The sequence below is a fragment of the Pezoporus wallicus genome, unplaced genomic scaffold, assembly GCF_028554395.1.
Source record: "Pezoporus wallicus isolate ANWC-B61680 ecotype Strahan unplaced genomic scaffold, APGP_CSIRO_Pwel_v1 contig_8388, whole genome shotgun sequence".
Taxonomy (NCBI): domain Eukaryota; kingdom Metazoa; phylum Chordata; class Aves; order Psittaciformes; family Psittacidae; genus Pezoporus; species Pezoporus wallicus.
This window is the reverse complement of record NW_026641203.1, coordinates 481,804-499,955: the sequence shown is the minus strand read 5'-3', so window position 1 is coordinate 499,955 and position 18,152 is coordinate 481,804. Positions and strand designations below refer to the sequence as shown.

General features: G+C 41.2%; 1 protein-coding gene across 9 annotated transcripts in view; it reads right to left on the bottom strand.

Annotated features, from left to right (window-relative positions):
• Positions 1 to 2,424: 2,424 nt before the first annotated feature.
• Positions 2,425 to 18,152, bottom strand: part of FAT3 (FAT atypical cadherin 3) — a 407,707-nt gene continuing 391,979 nt past the window's right edge. For 4 of the 9 annotated variants that reach the window (XM_057422587.1, XM_057422585.1, XM_057422590.1 and 1 more), the window contains 6 exons: positions 16,438 to 16,591; positions 14,732 to 15,387; positions 12,522 to 12,635; positions 9,212 to 9,271; positions 6,715 to 6,750; positions 2,425 to 6,091 (listed from right to left, as the gene is read on the bottom strand). In XM_057422587.1, the coding sequence (XP_057278570.1) occupies positions 5,472 to 6,091; positions 6,715 to 6,750; positions 9,212 to 9,271; positions 12,522 to 12,635; positions 14,732 to 15,387; positions 16,438 to 16,591 (1,640 nt within the window). In that variant the 3' untranslated portion in view covers positions 2,425 to 5,471. Of the gene's footprint in view, positions 6,092 to 6,714; positions 6,751 to 7,144; positions 7,221 to 9,211; positions 9,272 to 12,521; positions 12,636 to 14,731; positions 15,388 to 16,437; positions 16,592 to 18,152 lie in introns of all 9 variants that reach the window. The other 5 variants (XM_057422591.1, XM_057422593.1, XM_057422594.1 and 2 more) reach the window with 4 other exon arrangements.

Here is an 18,152-nt window from a genome sequence, read left to right as displayed (position 1 = left end):
GAAATTAAAGCGACCTGATTGGCATCAAATATCTACAAAAGCCTGGTAATTTGAAACCATTATATACATTATTTTATAAACTTCTTTTTAAACACCAAAACATACATCTTTTACAAACCAGCCTGCTTGCAACAGGTAAAATTTACAAGACAATCTTTCCGATACAGTGCTTTAAAGAGAACTGCTTTCACTCCTAAACATCTTTGTCACCTCCTGAAAAGCGGCAGTATGGGCTCCTTGCATTGTTAAGGAATAGCGATTCAGGTATTCCTATGACAGAAGAATGCTACAGTTCCAAGGGCTCCAATCTCTTTCCATAATACAGTTCAAGTGCACTCTTAACATTGGTAAAGATTACATATGGCCTTTTGTGTAACACGACATATTTGCAATTATTGCTTTTCATTATTACATAAAGAAATGAAGTTAATTTCATTTCCTCCCCATCCACCCATCCCTTGGATGATGCAGCTAATTTACTAACTGAATGGCCCCTCTGATAATGGAGATGTCAAATGTCAAGTTTATGAAACACAGGCTAAAAGCCATGGATAACGGGCAACAGTCTAAATTTCTAAGGCTCACATCACAGTTTGGTGTATTGAGAGGAACAGAGATGCAAACAGGCAAAAACCACAGTGTTACTGCATGATAAATGGTGGTAAACCATCAGAAAATGAACCTGAAGTTGTAGCTCTCTTGTTGGAAACTATGAAATGTCCATTATTAATTGACGAACATCTCCAAAAAAAAAACCCAACAAAGCACATAGGTACTTCAAATGGGTTTTAAATAGCTGTTTATCATCTCCATTATTAAGGATGCTTCCTTTTCAAATGAAGCTTGGCAGAACTGGCCCAGGGCAACTTCAACTCACTCTCCCATGACCACAATTATCGGCTGTAAGAATACACGATAGCATCCATTTAGCTTTTTCAAGCAGGAGTTCGATGAGGAGTAAAGCTTAAACATTTGTCCTGTCCAGCCCACGTTTCTCTTTACAACTGAATTTATATTGAACCATCAGCAACAATTTTTATGTCATGTTCTCATGCTTCCTCCCTGCCTGGCTCACAGGGGCAACAGGCTGCTGCCTCCCCGTTTATCAGCATCTCAGTGGCATACATTTTTTCACTGTGCTGCATCTATTCTGAGTGTCTGACTGGAGAGGGTAGCAGTCAAGGCTAAAAACATCAAGGCTAGTGCTACTTCAGTCTAGACTGCAGCATTTAGACACAGGGAGAAAACAATTCTGAGGACCAAAATTTAATGTGTCTGTGGGACATATAGAGGGAGAAAGCCCACTTGAGAGATGGAGCACACAGCTTTCTGACTTCAGGAAAACAGTGGTGCTGAGAAGCATTTGACTCCTTCCAGACTTTTACTGAAGCTGTAGGTTAAAGAAACCCGCGGGACAACTGAGGATCAAAGATGTCACTGAGCTTTAGGAAAATAGCTTGACTGCCTGGAATGGCAGTACTGCAATGAATCTCTGCGTTCCAACATCCTCCTGGTTCCCTTCATATTCTGTGCCCTATAGGGGGGTCCTAGAGGAAGGCAACTTTGTGATGGTCTTCTAGTGGGGTTGTCCATTTGCCCCCATGGTAGGGAAGTGATTCTGCAGCTCCCTGGTGTCATCTTTGGCCCTTTGCCCTGCTATACGATACTGGCTTAGGACAGCAATCACATCCAGTATCTAGGGTTTTGTGTTCTGGTTTGTGTTTTTTTTAACCTCTTTTTAGGATGTTTATAATACAAAGTCAAAAATTACCATATTTAATAATATAAGCCTAATTTTTCCTTTTGCACAAGGCCACTTAATGTGCTATTGGCAGCATAAATTGTATTGTCAGTCACTTCAAGGCTCTTTCCATTGCCCAAGTTATCCAAAAGGCTGTCAAATGTGCATGACATTCTCAACCTGATCACAACACAGAGAAGAAGCACCCTCAGACTCATACACCCCTGTTGAAGTTAGTGATTTCTGATACAAACATGTATTTGCATTTTAACAGGTTGCTTATTTCTTTTGTTGTTTCTTTACGAAAAACAAAGACTGTCTTGATCCTAAGAGTTATAATCCACTGATAACTCAAAAGTACTTTATTAAATCAATGAAACCTCTCCTACAGACGATTCCGAAAGGAAATACTGTGTAGTGGAGCCATCTACAGGAATATGAACTGAAATACAGACACGGGATAAGCGGATATGAGGGGAAGCTCTAACAGAACCAGGGACCAGGCAATGATAGCAGCACCGATATAAAAATCATCATAGTCAGAAAAAGAAATATATATGTGATGGATTAAACTGAACAATAATTCTTACAGTAGGTTAAGAATGTGTTGTTATCTTCCAGGTTAGATGATTATGACCTGTCCATGTTGAGCAGTAATTAAAAAGAAAAGAAAAGGGTCTGGATTAACAAGAAAGATTTTAATATGACAGCTTTACTCCTTAAGATGTATTTCACCTTGAGATCTGCATTTGGGTCTTATCATTATCAAAAATAGCCAGAACAAAACCAGAAAGGTCACAGAAGTGCCAGTAGTCACAGAGGGGCGTCTGCTTGAATATGGATTAGGCCCATTTGATTTGGAGGGGAGGAGATACTGAGGTATAGAAATCATGAGGGGGTCAGAGAAGGCGGAATGATCCTTGGCACCCTCCCACCAGCACTTTAATAAGTAGGTGTTCTGTGAAATGAAATGGCAACAACATCAAAACAGAAAAAGTACTATACATCGTATTTATGCATATTTTACTAGTAAAACTCACTACCAACAAGATATTATCGAGGCAACAAGCTTGGTAAGAAACATTGATTTTTCTTTTGTATGGCAATTGCTTGGTTCCCATGGTGTTCTTCCTCATGACACTTTTGATATGTCCCAGTAAAGTTTTGATATAGATGTCTCAGGCTTACTCAAGAACTTTCACTACAGAAAACAGATGACAGGTACGCATCCGAACTAGCTGGGGGCTGGACCAGAACTAATTGCACAGTGGATAAAAACATCTCACACCAAAAGTGAGTAGGAGCGAACCTCATGTAAACTGCAGCCCGATGCTAAGAGAGCTCTGAGACATTTTCAGAAAGTCATACCGGCTTTAAAAGTGCAGCTAAATTTGCAGCTTTGCTTTTCAAACTCAGGTGTTCCTACTCTTGAAGAGATATCAATCTAATTGCATCTGCTTCCCTGCAACATAGACTTCGTAAACAATGCAAGGCATCCTCTATCTGTGCCTCTAGGCTTGCCAAACCATTTCATGGCTTATTGGCAAATCCCTCAGTTCCTTGCAATCACAATGTAAATTCCCATATTTTTTCCTTCTTGAAAACACAGGGATAGTATCAGGGAAAAGGAGTCAAAACGTACCATGAGCACATTCAGAATATATCACTGTTACAGAAGCATGTTTACTTTGAGAAGACCGAGTGACATTCATAAATTCAATGGACAGGAACTATTTGCAGACAAGTACTTGATAATACTTGTATGTGCAGTACATTCTTTCTAAAAGTTCACTCAATTTATTCATGTACCTGTACAATGAGCTGTTTTTTAGTGAAGAATTGCTGTATGATCCCAAAGAAAATATCTGCAGTGATCTTTCACAGCTACATGAGCTATTGGAGGGAATCAGCAACATACGTTACCTACTCCGAGAACTTCAGAAATCCCGTTTTATTAAAAGTGTTACAAGCTGCAGTTATTTAAGATACATTCTATTAATAATTTGTGTTGGGGGGATTTGTGAATAAACACTTGCTGTATGTTAAGGAACGGCCCACATATTAATTTTGGGTGAAACTCAAGTCAGTCAAACACATGCCCTGGTATAGAACTGCTGAAACAATCCAGTTAAGATGTCTGACCAAGAGACAGGGCCTGGAAAGCAGCAGAGGAATGAATCTATTAATCTATAACAACAATTTATGCATTCAATAGCTTTTCAGAACAACTGAATTATGCCATGGAGGGAACGGATGAAACCCCAGCAGCAATGCAGACTGCAGACCCACATTTCACTATACAAGATACATAGATGCTGTAAAATGCAGTGGTAAAAACATTTTCATAGCACCAAACAACAGGTATGTATATTCTGCTTTAATACATTGAGTTAAACCCCCATATTTCCATATTGCACTTGGCTGATCAGGCCAAATTAGTGTGAAAGGCCATTTACTCCAATCAGATTGCATAAAAGCACAGAGATGCCGTGGTTTTCATCATCCCACCACAATATTCTGAAGTCTGCAAACAACTTTTGGAAGTCTTCAAATCCTATGAAATCACACATCCAGCAGAAAATCTAGGGCCAGATCTTTGGCTGCAGCCCATCTGTGCAGTTCCACCAACAGTCAGTCAGTTTACAGCAACTGAGAACTCATCCGGCAGACTAAGGATGAACATTTGCCAAATAACATTATGCTGACGATTTGAGGTTACAGCAGCATTATATGCAACTTAATTGCAACTAATTTCACTGCAATAATTGTAGCATGATGACTGCTGTTAAATAGGTGATTGCCCAAGCAAGGAATTTCAAGGAAGTCAGCAGCACTCTGTAGGTAGCTGGGTTTCCTGGTGTTTCCAGATACGTATTCACTTTGCATACTGAAGTCAAGGGAGGCTGTGCAAACACAGCTGGGGCAAAACTGGGCCACCGCTGAGCCAAAATCTGACATTTCTAGAAGTCCTCATGGGTGAAGTTATGCACATGTACCTGACATCAGGTTTTAAAAAACGGCAACCAAAACAGGCCAATTTGGAGTAAATATACGTTGTATATATGTTCCTCTATATGCATACAAAGTAGAATGAAATGCTATTATGTAACAAAGAAAACTATAGATAGATATTTATGGACAAATGAGTGGTCACTTGTCATTGATAGGTTAATTTGTAAGTGATGCTTTTTCAGCCATCTGACGTGTTGTTCACAGCAGCCTCAGCCATCAATCGCTTTCACTCTTTCGTTGACATAAAATGTCATGAACCAGGGTATCTTGGAATGATCCATACCAGTTCCTTAATACTGTGGGGAGATCATAACACTGTAACACTTTTAATAATACAATACAAAATAAAGATACAAATAATCAAACTTTAGGGGGAGAGAAAAATTATTTAGCAATTATTGTTTCCCCCTGCCTCAAAAGTGGAGTTTTACTCTTGGTAATAAATAGAAGGTACATATTCTCCAGATTGTCTGTAACAATTTTGTGATGTATAGTATTTAGCACAATTGGTCTCTTCTGTGTCTGCACATACAGTATCAATTCTGAACAAGTTAATAATGGGTTATACTGTATTTCTGCCTTGCCCAATATATATAGATACACCTTCAGGAAAATTTCTTCTCAATATTTATACTATTAATTGGACCAAATAGCAAAAAGAAAAACCCCAACAAAGACCCCAAACAAACAAAGAAGAGGAGGAAGAAGGGAGCTTCCTTTACACTTGTGTCTGATGCTGGGTCTCCACAAATGGAATGTGAACATTTTCTAGGTTGAGTTCCTCCACGCTTTCATAGTCACTCATGGCTACTTCAGAGTCATCAAAGCCGCAGCTGGCCGAGACATCAGAGGAGGACGCATCTAGAGAGTTGTGCAAGGATAAGGGCATCTTACCTGCACTAACGTTTTCTGTGTTCTGGTTTGGGCCAACAGCAAAAGTACTAAATTCGTTCCCGGTTTGAGACCCTGTGGTGTCCGCCTCATTGGGGAACTGATGAGGAGGGAGGTATTGGCTAGGGTGGAAGTGCGGCCGTCTCCTGCAGTCAGGGCTCAGTGTACTTGCCATTGAAACCGGCTGTGAGGGCGGCAGGGTTTCATATTGGTCTGGATAATCCCCTGGAAGAGGAGGTGGTAACTGGTCCTGGCTTAAAAACTCCTCTTCGTGGGGTGGAGGATAGTCACTGTCAATGTCATAGCCACCAAGGTAGTAATCTGTTTCCAGTTCTCTGGTACTGCCATGATGAGCCGAGCCTCCATCTGCCGTCTCAAAATTGGGCACTTCCTCAATGTCGGACAAGCGAGCACTTGGCATCCAGTCAGAGGTATCCCAATGATACGCTGCAGCAGGAAAGAGAACCACAGCCCTCCATTAGGATGGCACCATTAATGACAATGAAGTTTCCCGCATGCACTCGCCTCAGTCCTCACAGCACGTTCAAATCACAGCATGCGCCACAGGCCATCGCCACAGGTCAGCCATGCTCTAACTGGAAGGGTAGGGCAGGAGAAGTTGCATTATGATACAAATGCAAACAAGCAAAGAAACAAAGCACGGCCACTCTCAGGCATTGTGCTCTTTAGGATGCTACTGGGTTGTATTAGAAACTGTGAGTCCAAGAAATCAAAATGACAAAAAATCTCAGACTTCATGCTTTTCACAGTTAATTGAAAAAAACCTTAAGTGAAGTCAACATGCTTAAGGTATCACACCTAGTCTTCTCCCTTTCCACCTCCAATGACTTCATTTCAAGAAAGAAAGTGTGCAAGCAAATAATGTGATTGACTGAAAATTGGACCCTGAAACAAAAAAAAGTGGCTAGCCATTTTCATGCAGCATTTGAACCCAGCAGAATTCAAACAAAAGACGACACATAACACAGTTAAAGAAAAAAACCAGATCAAGTCAATGCCTTGCCCAGCCAGCCCAGTCCAACAGGCAGAAAGTGTCTCAGAAAAATCACCTCTGTTGTAGTTCTGTCCTTGATCCATAACAGACACTGTCAGATACAAAGTGAAAAGTAAAAACTGGTAACTTGGAGCTTGTTACCAGCACTGTATAACACGTGAAAATACAAAACTCTGCATGCATATTTCTAAAGTACAGCTGCCTTAGTGTCATTTTAATAGGATCTTTAATTGTCCTTTATTTTAGCGTACAAGATAAACTTGCCCAGCCAAATGCAGACATATATAAAGAAATCATTATGTCATGTCTATTATATTCCTTTTCTACCATATCTTAATTATTCACCCTCACTGAACAGATACGGAATTACATTAGAGCTGGAATTCTTAATACATAAAGGGCTATCCACCATCTCTACGGTTTATAATTGCAAAGTACATTTCTCTCTCACTTGTTCACTTTGAAACAGAAAAATAAGAATCTACCATTCTCAGGGCCGGTTCAAACAAATCTGGGCCCACCTGGGCTCAGATACCATGGTGATGGGCACGGTATAAGAACCTGAATAGAATAGAATACAAAGCCATTTAATGGGGCTGTCAGCTGCAATGCCCCACAACCCCATACCCACCTCCCACCTGCACTGCCATGCTAGCTGGTGGGGAGGGAGGCATTCCAGTATGGAGAGGGTGCAGGGGTGGGGGAGAGAGCAAGGAAAGAGGTTTTATGTGAGACAAGAGCGGGGGATAAGCTGCAGCATTTTCTAGATGAGATGCTCTTGTTCAGCCACATGTTACTGGGCTTCATGCAAGAAATCAGTGGGCAAGGTCTCTGGAGATAAATAAATAGGCCAGATAAATAGGCCTTTATGGCATTACAGCACGTAACCTCTGGGGCTCAGCCATAGATGAGGGCAGAGAAGACTGTTCTCCAGGCCCCCATCTACTAACACCACTCTTGCCCTTGCTTATCACCACGTGGCACATGTGGTGATGATGATTTCTTCATTAGCTCATTAGACAGACAGCACCTTTCTACCTGCTCTGAGTTAGGCTGGGGTGAGGAGGGTTGGGGCTACAGCTGGTTTAGCAGCAGTGTCTGAACCGGCCCTAACCACTCTTCTCCTTCAGTTCTTTCTTTGTAAAGCGGATTTTGCTGTCTTTTGGCCAGTAATGACACTGCACCCGAGATGCGTCAGGTCCCTCCGAGCTGTGTGGATTCGGGATCCAGGAGAACCTCGCTAACTTACTGACTCACACAACCCCTGGCAGCTACCTTGGGACCAAGCCTCGTTCTGCCCATCATACACTGGGATCTCCTGCTTTCACCAGCTCCACTGAAGATTCCTAAGTCGCATATAGGGAACTGGGAAGTGGGCAAAGCATTTTCAGTGAGAGCCTCTTGAAACTGCTGCCAGACTGGCTTTTTCTGCCTTGTAAAGCATGGTGGGGAGCCAGTGTGTTTGTTTAAGCTTTCCTTTAGGAAGGCAAGGCCATTTACTGTGTCTGTAGTTCCTTTTCAAGGTTATTTCCTTAGCTTTGAGTGGGACATTATTTTTGAATTAACCTTGGCTAGTATTGCATTGTAGTAGTTAAAGAAAAGAATGGCGCTCTTACTCTTCTGGAAATCAGTAAATACACTATAGACAAATACTCAGGAGCCATCACCTGGCAGGAGTAAAAGTGCTTTTCAAAATTACTGTGATATTGGCTCAAGAAAAAAATCAGTCATTTCACAGAATAATCTACTTGATCATATTTAAGCATTATGCAGACTGGATTAGATGAAGTCTGCAAAACCTGTCTTAAAACCTGAAGACAAATACAATTTTGGACTTGTGAATAACTGGAGTTGATGTTGAGTTGGCATTTTCCCATTTATAAATAAATAAAAGTAATGTTTACCTACAATACATCGCATTTCCTCAGTGCTTTATGGAAGAGGAAAATAGGTCACTGGCAGAGCTGAGTGTTGGGTCTCTGGACGGCCATGCTCTATTTAATGGGCACGTCAACCCCAGGGTAAGGTAGCGGCAGCAGGCTGCCTTGCTACATGGCACTCAGGGAGATGTGTCTACGCCTCTTCTATTTGACAGAGCTATGTGCGAGAAACCAGCCACTCGTTACCACCACTTTTCCATGTTGGCCTTTTGGAATGCCTAACCCAGCTCTACTACAGCCTGGGATACTTTACAACCTTCCTGTATCTTCTGTTTCCCACTCTCTGCAGCCAGGATAATCTCAATGATTTGACTCCATCATCAACATAATTCTTTTCTCTGAAAGCAATGGGAATAAGCAAGCAGGAATGTTGACTTGAACATAAGAGGATGAAGGCCTTGACACCTTTTCTACCACCTCAGATTACCCACAGATAGTTTGTGGTACAACCCTCTGGTGTTTTGGTGTTTGGTGGTGAACATGCTGATCTGCAAAACCCAATCCTTGCCACAGGTTTGCTGGTCAGTGTAGATTAGTGAGGTTCTACTGGAATGTTTCACAATGAAAACAGGAAGCATTGTTGCATAACAAGAAAGAAAAAAGTTTAAATACCTTCATTTTCTATAGTGTCAACTACATTGTTGACAAGCTGTATGACAGTCACTATGGAAGCTTTCAGGGGAGGGAAAGCAGAAAACAAAGGGAGGGGAAGGACAGCTTCAGGTTAGTATTTAAAACACACATCATATGTTACCACAATAAATTCTCTCAAACAGAACTGACATTGGGAAAAAAAAAAAAAGGCTGCTGACCAGTGCATGATTTATGTGGTGCCTTGCAGGACATTTCATTTCAGATAATCCCTTATGTTTTCACAGTGGTGATAAATTCCATACCAGCATTTCCAGAAAGGCACATGGGATGATGTGTATCACCTCATAAATTCAAGTGGACTGGCCAGCTGATTCAATTAACCAAAGCAGTATCTTGTCTACCTGACACTAATTTCTAATTCGTTCTGGTTTAAAGGTCTCCAGAGACTGTACCATGCGCTCCAAGGATCATTATCTTTTAGGCCATCACACCATCTGAAACGGCACTAAGCTCAGCCTATTTCCTACAAGGCATGTTTTACTTATTTACTGCTTGCGCTGTGCCATGTAATACCTCTGGGACATTAAGCAGTACTGTTATAATTAGGAGGACACATCCATGCAGGTTTGGTTCAAATTTTACTCTGTTTGACAGATCATTTTCACAAATGCAGGTGTTTTATTAAAACATACTTTTCCCTTAAAATAATTAATATAGACTGTGCAATTGTTTAACGTGGAGTCCAACAGGCCTAGAATGTGTGGTCCTCTAGATTATCTGCAATTTGCATCACATAACACCCATGTCCTTTCCCAGAGGGAAAGCTCTGGTTCAGCGGGTACTGGATCCATGCCTTTTCCTTTGTCTTTAATTATGAGAAAACCAATTGCTTTGGAGCAGGTTAAGAAAGGGATCAGAAATGTTGGTCCACACATACTTTTTTGCTTTGCACAGCCAATAGACTTAGAGGTCACAAGAAACAGCAGTAATAGTGCCTTTCAAACATATGTTAGATATTTTGACATCTTTGTTAAACCTGGGGCATGGGATCAAGGATCTCATCCAATTTCCTCAGTCCTTGTGAAGGCTTGGCAAAACCAGCCTTGATAAACCAAAGAAGCCATGTTCTATATCCATGTTGAGCATGTTTATGTCATCGACAGCATTGGTAATTGTACAAGGGAGGACTGTATTGGCCAATGCATAATAAACATTATGGAAAAATAAGTCACTCCATGTACTTAGCTACTCTATGGCTGGGAAAAGAGATGGAGGGCAGCTGTAAACTCTAAGAGGAGAACTGAAAGTGAAAAACAGGAGGTCAAAAATCAGGGCCAGCAGCGTCTTTACTGCAACTAAGGACTGGCTCTGTTGTGAGTTCATGGAAGGGAGGGAAACTTTACCCCAGGCAAGCTCTCCCCCAGCTCAGTGCAAGGCAATAACCAAATACAGCATTGCTCATGGGTAAAAACTGCTGTCATTGACAGGATTTCCCCGGACTTCCCAGCACAACCATCCACTGGCCCGAAGTGAAACAGTAACTTAAAAATATACCTTTGTCACATCTCCCCTTCAAAACAGGTTACCACAGAAACCTGTAACTTGCCTGTGAAGTGACTTCTCAAAATACTACTGCTGAAAGTGGACAACTTTTTTTTTTCTTTTTTTTCTTTTGGTATTTGCGACTAGTAAAAATTTTGCTTTTTGGTCACAAAAAATGTGGTTAGATACTCTCAGCAAGCCTAGGGGAGCAGAGTCATTTAAATGCAGTAGAAATAAGATGTCGCCCAAGGCTCTGTCCAGCCTGGCCTTGAACACTGCCAGGGATGGAGCATTCACAGCTTCCTTGGGCAACCCATTCCAGTGCCTCAGCACCCTCACAGTAAAGAACTTTTTCCTTATATCTAACCTGAACTTCCCCTGTTCAAGTTTACTCCTTGTCCTAATTTTAGGCTCTTTCACTGCAAACCTTCCCCGCTGCAGCAAGAAAACCAGAGGATGCAGACCTGCATTAACCTCAAACGACTCAGATAATTTAAGTTACTTCCCTTATTCTCCCTGAAGACAGAGATTTGTTTAGAGCCTGAACTAGAACTGTTATCTCTAAAGGCTGTGTTTTAAATGCAGCTTTCACAGAAAATGAGCAGGCACAGAAGGTCCAATCTACCTTTAGTGGGCACTGTGCCAGCAATTTAAATGGGGGCAGGATCAGATGCTTGTAAAGCCTAGTTAGAATTTGGGAGACAGAAAAAGTAACCATGTACAATAAATGACCACCTGGATAATTATTCTAAAGGTAATGTATCTAAGTATACATTATTATAATATAAATATATATTATTAAAATTATAATTGTAAAAAACTATTCTAAAAATCACTAAAGGCTTTGTTTTGAGTGTAGGGGCAGAAAAGCACTGAGAAGCTTGACAAAAATACTCATGATGTGTCAGCCACAGCTGAACCAAAAGGAACTGCAAGTACACTTTGCTTCAAGTGCTTTTTCCAACATTTAGGAGTACCTAGGGAAGAGCTGCATGGCATGACTGAGGAACTGAGTCTCCAGACAGTTCATTAACTGGCAACTGAGGAAACTAAATACAATTTCTTTGTGCTAATCTTTTTCTGTGTATCTGAATGAGGCCTCCCTGACATCCATCATCCCTTCCTGGCAGAAACATCTTGCCTTTTCTCAGACCCAGTGCTCAACATACATGGGCTGCAGGAACAAAGGTTTGCTCTGACTTTGCAGGCCTCTTTCAGGCTGTGCATGGCTCTGCCCATGTCACCCACTGAGATAATGATGTAGGACATGAAGAGCAGGAAACGAACATGCACTGAGCAAGGATTTAATGGTGCTCTATTATTTGATGAGCTGTGATTGCCAGGGAGAGGCCAAGCCACCAGGAACTGGCTCATCTGTTCAGTTGCTGCTGAGCACCAGCAGAGATTTGTGGGGATCATGAATGAAACCTGGCAAATGGCACAGACATTCCCTTCAATTTGACTGATGAAACATGAAAGACATCCTCTTCCAAGAGGCAAAATGACAGAAATTCTACAGTTTCACTTGCAGCCTATTAGTCAACTTACATCTTGGCAATGTGACTCTGCTGCATCATACCTCTAATCCACTGTAAAGACTGATACAATTCCAAGCATCAAGATTTTAATTACATTCCTATAACTCAGAACTTGGACACAAAGTAAAGACCCAGGACTAACTTCTAACTTCTAGCATCATTAAAAGGTGTCACCTAAATGTTTTTAATAATATTAGAGAGTTGAATGGCTTTTTCCTCAGCATAATAAACATAAACCCATTTCTTACCATTATCATCACCGGAATCAGACTGGAAGGAGCTGAGGGACTGTACTTCAGAGTTGCTGCCTTTATTACTTCCTGAAAAACAGGTCACTTCTTCAGCGTCATCAACCCCTTTACCTTCATTGACAGCAAAAACAAAGCAAAATGGTACTCTCTAGGTATGCACATTTGTCTATTTACACCACGGAGTCATTTAAAACTTGCTAACAAGTAGCCTTCTGTATTTTGTCTGAATAAAATGATTTTTTTCAGACAGAGAAAATGACCTATTCATCAAACAAGGTGATGAAGATACCTAGACTTCTGAGGTGTTTGAAGTCCAAAGAGTCTTTCAAGTGGCTGACACCACAGTAATCAAGGAAGAAACATCTGTACTCAATATTGCCTTTTTAGATGACACGGAGCAAAGAAAACGGTAACAAAAAATGTGGTAGAAACATCTTATACAAGATACTACAGTTACATTTACCTCTACTGTTTATTTCCTAAGTTGAGAGCCTCACTGAAGGCTCATTCAATGCTCAGTAAAGTTACTGTGCATCTTATATCAGTGGCCCTTAGATCAGATTTTAATGGCTCCACCACTGACATATAATAGATTATGCTTCAATTGCTTTTCATCAGGGGCATTCAGTCCTGACAGCTCTACAGTTCAGACACGTAACTGCAGCGCATGGTATAAATTCTCACATAATTAAACACGCATGAATAAACACATTCAGCTACACATTATATGAGTGATAATAAGGAACACAAAAAGTTATCCTCCTTAGTAATCACTGAGATAGATACCTGATGCTAATTATAAATGAACAAGCTCAGGTGCTGCAAACACATAAGGGCAGCTCTCCATCTGCTCGCTATAGATATTTCTACCCAGCATGGGGCACCCCCATACAGTAAGGGCTGATTTGCTCCTGCTGAGAAGCAGGGCATGTAGTAGGTGGAGTGAGTGCTGCAGTAATGATGCTGCACTGCTTCCCACTCCTTGATAGCTGAGGTCCATCTTCATGGCATGGCCTCATGCTGTGCAGAAAATCATACAGACACCAGCAGCGTCCGTGGCAGAAATAGGAGAATACAGAACAGAGCACGTATGGGGGATGGCATGCTGATGCATTTAATCAGCAAAACTATATTTAATAGTTAAAAAGGTCAAGCACAACACAACTTTGACATACAGCCCAAATACATGAAAAATAAGTCCTGTTTTTCACTAGCAGACCTAAGCCAGTGTGCTGCCATAGATAAAAATGTGCAGGTCAGGGCACTGGCATGGGGCAGTGCCAGATTCCTCTCTCTTTACATTCCTACGGCTTAAAACTACAGGACTGAAAGTTTCTGGATGATGTGGCTGTATTTGACAGTTTTGGTTCAAGATGAGTTGCAATGAGGTTGAAGATGCATTAAAAAAACTACTAAAAGATAAAATATCTTAACCCCCACAATATGCTAAAACATCTCCCAGTCCATATGACATATTCTAACTTGCAGGGATAGATGATGTAGGGCTGTAACTCTGTTCCAGCAAACTGATATTTCCTGCTATGACAGAATACGTGAAGTTTGCTGCATCTCCAGCAATTTGTTGTGGAATGGAGGGGGCACTGTGTGAAGAAACCAGGTGAGAAACCATCAGAGGACACATAGGGTAAGTGTGGGGATCAGAAATTTTGTGAACACTCTGATACTGAATGCAGACAGGACTGAAATGATCCTATAAGTACTACCTGATTTTCTGATTCATTTCATAGTCACTGGAAGTAGAGAATATTAGTTCATTTGTCCTTTGTTGCAAAACAGGACTGCATCTTGCAGGTGGTTTAAATGTTTTAACTCCCTCAGGACATAAACTGCCCAAACATAGCAGAGTTTATACCTGAGAATTCTGCCCCAAATTACTGTTTTTCCAATAGAAAGATTATTACAATACTTTAAGAATTAACACTCAGAGCACCTACTCATATGTGCTTTCTTAACAAGGGGAATAAATGCATTTAGTCATCCTTAATGCATAGAAGTAGAGATTCTTGTATACTTAGTTAATTACAGCCTTTCAAAATTAAACCAGATAATTTCTTGGAGAAATGTAACAATTGCAAATGTATTAAATTGGAGCATTAAGAGTACCTGTGCCGCTGTACCTGCTGCACCCTGAAGGCAACCCTTACTTATGGCAAGGAAGACTAAGACCAGCACACAGCAGTACTTACTTTCCATCCCGGTATCCCACGTGCTCTTCCTGATGGAGTCACAGTCGGAGCGACAGGGGGACACAGCGGGCAAGTTTGGAGCTACGCTGCACACCACCACCCCGCGCCTGGCTGTCAGGATTCGAGGGGACTCGGGATGAAATGTCGTCATCTCCTGGTGCTCCACACCAAGACCATCCACTATCTTGTCCAGGTTATTCCGTGAGTCGCTCTGGAAGCACGGGGTATAGGCCATTGGCCTCACTGGGACCTGCGGAGGCCCAACCTCTTGGTAGATATTTCGTCCGTCTCCACTGTTCCTGATGTTCTTGAACTGGACACCGTTGCTCTTGTTGAGCAGGGTGGCTGTAGCCGGGTCCTGTACCAGGGTGATGTTGTTGCGGGAATAGTTCTTCCTGAAAACTTTCTTGCGAAAAATGATAAAGAGGATGATCAACACGAATATGACAAACAGGACCCCGGCTATTCCTATCAGCTCCTCCTTGCCAACGTATGAATGCCCAGCTTGTATATTGGGCACCACCACAGGGCGAAGACCACAGTATTGCCCCACATAGCCAGGGGTGCAGTTACACAGAAATGAACCAAATATGTTGACGCAGGAGCCACCATTTTCACATTCTTCTCTTTCACACTCATTGATGTCTTCTTCACACCTTAAAAGAAAAGGAGAGTTTGGAATTAGGAGAACACCTAGGAAAAAAGCCCAGCTTGTACACAATGACTTATCTTGTCGAAGTGGTATCACCTTGCTGCTGCTTGGCAAATGATCTTAACATTATCATATAATTTAATAGCATTTATTTTTTCTACAGCATTTCCACGCCTTTTAAAGACAATAAAATAGAAACATCAAGAAGGAAGTAACATTTTTAAAGCATCTGATAGTAAAAAGATCCCTGGCCCTAATCAGGCTTACTGAATGTAATAAAGAATCTCAAACTTTTTATATTGTTTTTGGATGATCCCATGGGATTCAGTACAAAATGTTAGGAGGATTCAAGGAGAAAATAGTTGAGAAAAAATCAGAGTACTTATTTAAGAGGAAGATACACTGACTGTGTAAAATTATTTAGGCCTAGAGAAAAAAATGAGCAAATATTAGACAAGCAGGGGGAAAAAGAACAGGGACCTGAAAAAGAGGTGAATTGGAAAGAAGAAGGGGTGATAAAACAAGGCAGAACAGAAAATATAAACAGCAGACAAACTAGATGAGAAACAAGCACATTGATGGACAGGTCAGAGGATTTTCTGTTTCTACAACATGTCTACAACCAAGGCTGGGAGTTAAAATAAACACGAAGAAATGAATGCAATGAATTAGGCTTTTATGTTAGCACTCAAGTGATTAAATGACCCATTTAAAATACTCCCCCAAAACATTACATAGCAGTAATGTTTTGCTCAAATGCTCAAAAATGCTCAAAAAGCCTCTAACACTTACGTGCGCATATCTCAGTGAAAACTGTCTGCAGATAACATCCTGAAACAATAATTTAGGAGGCTGGGTTCAGAAATGCATTTCTGAATAGGCAAGTCTCATGCATTTCTCAGCTGTCATTAGCTTAGACTTGAAATAAGCACTAAGCCTTGGGTTATTCTTTTGCTAGGTGAATCATAGCTTTTTGGTACAAAATGTGCGATCAAAAAGCCCACCATCACGGAATTGAAAAGCTCCCACTGCCCTCCTGGGGAGGGTCACTTACGTTACTCCTGTCAAGCCATTTTTGCAGTTGCAGATGAAAGCATTGCCAATGGGATCGCATGAGCCTCCGTTCCGGCAGGGGTTTGGGAAGCAGGCTGTGATCTCTGACTCACAATTCCTTCCTGTAAACTGGGAGAGGCAGTTGCACTGGTAGCCTGGGAGGTGAGGGACACAGAGAAATAAATGAGAAGCCTACCACTGTATCTTTCTAGGAGCAAGGGGATCCATTTGGATACTTTACTCCAAAAAAAATATACTGTACTTTCAGGGAAGGCAGTATTTATACTCATTCTGGTATGTGTGGGAGGGGTCCCTGCCCATGGCAGGGGGGTTGGAACTAGATGATCTTAAGGTCCTTTCCAACCCTAACTATTCTATGATTCTATGATTTGATGTCTGTGTGGTCCACACTAATGCAAATTGCAAGTTCATTTATCTGGGATGTCTGGACAATTGGAGCTCATGTCTACAACTAGGGACCAGAGGAATCACTTCAGCCCAGACCACCCCAAATGCTACAGTCCAGGTAAGAATAAATGTCACCCATGAACAACTTTGGTTAAAAGAATTATTCTATATCAAGAATGCATCTCCCAGTGTTTCTGAAAATACAGAACATCTTTGCTGATAGTGGCAGCCCACGCTCCTTCTGGGGCTTTTCCAAGGAAAAATACATCAGCTGAGAGCTTTTCCACATCTGCTTTTCACAAGGACAAAACAGTAGGGATGTGACAGTGATAAAACACTTAATAGGAAAGTGATAAACCACTTTCATGAAGCGTATCATGCAGGCATGGACTATAAACTTCATAATACCAGCAGATCTGAGCAATGCTAGCCCTAGTCAGAGCTGTTTATATGCAGTGTGTACTATTAAAACACTGATTAATCACTGGCTGCAATACATCAGACATAACTCCAGTGAAGTGGAAGGGGACCCTATAGGGGATCAAAGTCCTACTGCCATGTTTCTTGCCAGCAGAAGAGCAACATCAACATAAAAAACAATTCTTTAACTCATCAGTTCACTCTGCCAAGTATCAAATGACAAATACCCCTCTCTCCCTCTTTTTTTCCTCTCCTTGTGATTTCATATGGCACAATGCCATTAATAAAAACTTTAAGGTCGAAAAGAAATCCTGTGAGGTAGTGAACTGGGTATCAAGACCTGACTGCTTTTTCACTCCAAAAGGGCAAGGAACATGTAGGCTGTGAAAGCCATGAGATAGCTAATGTAATCCCTGGGATGGAAGGACTCTTAGATTAGAGCTGTTGAGCTAGCAAAATTTTCCTGGACATCTGTAAAAACCTTTGACTGATTTTTAAAAGCAACTACTTACACAACCCAAATGTCCTAAACAGATGTTTAGGCAAGGCTCAAGCTCCAGTGATGGGGTTCACATAGTTACTGAACACAACGTATTAAGCAACTGGAGCAAGGAATCTTCCTGCCATTAATACTGCTGGAAGTTAAAACTGAAATGGTTGAATGCAACTCAGTTCAGTGTAAAAATTATTGAAGATCAAGCTGATGCAGCTGAAATACCATCCCTCAGTGGTGAGCCTTTTAAACATATTTTAAAAAACTTTCTATATCTATACATCTGAAAAAAATGAAAACTTATTTTAAAAGCCACTGTTGTAAGAACAAGGCAGGGATTTCCAGAACAGTTGGAAGGAGAAGAATTTAATGGAAACAATATGGGAAAACCCAGT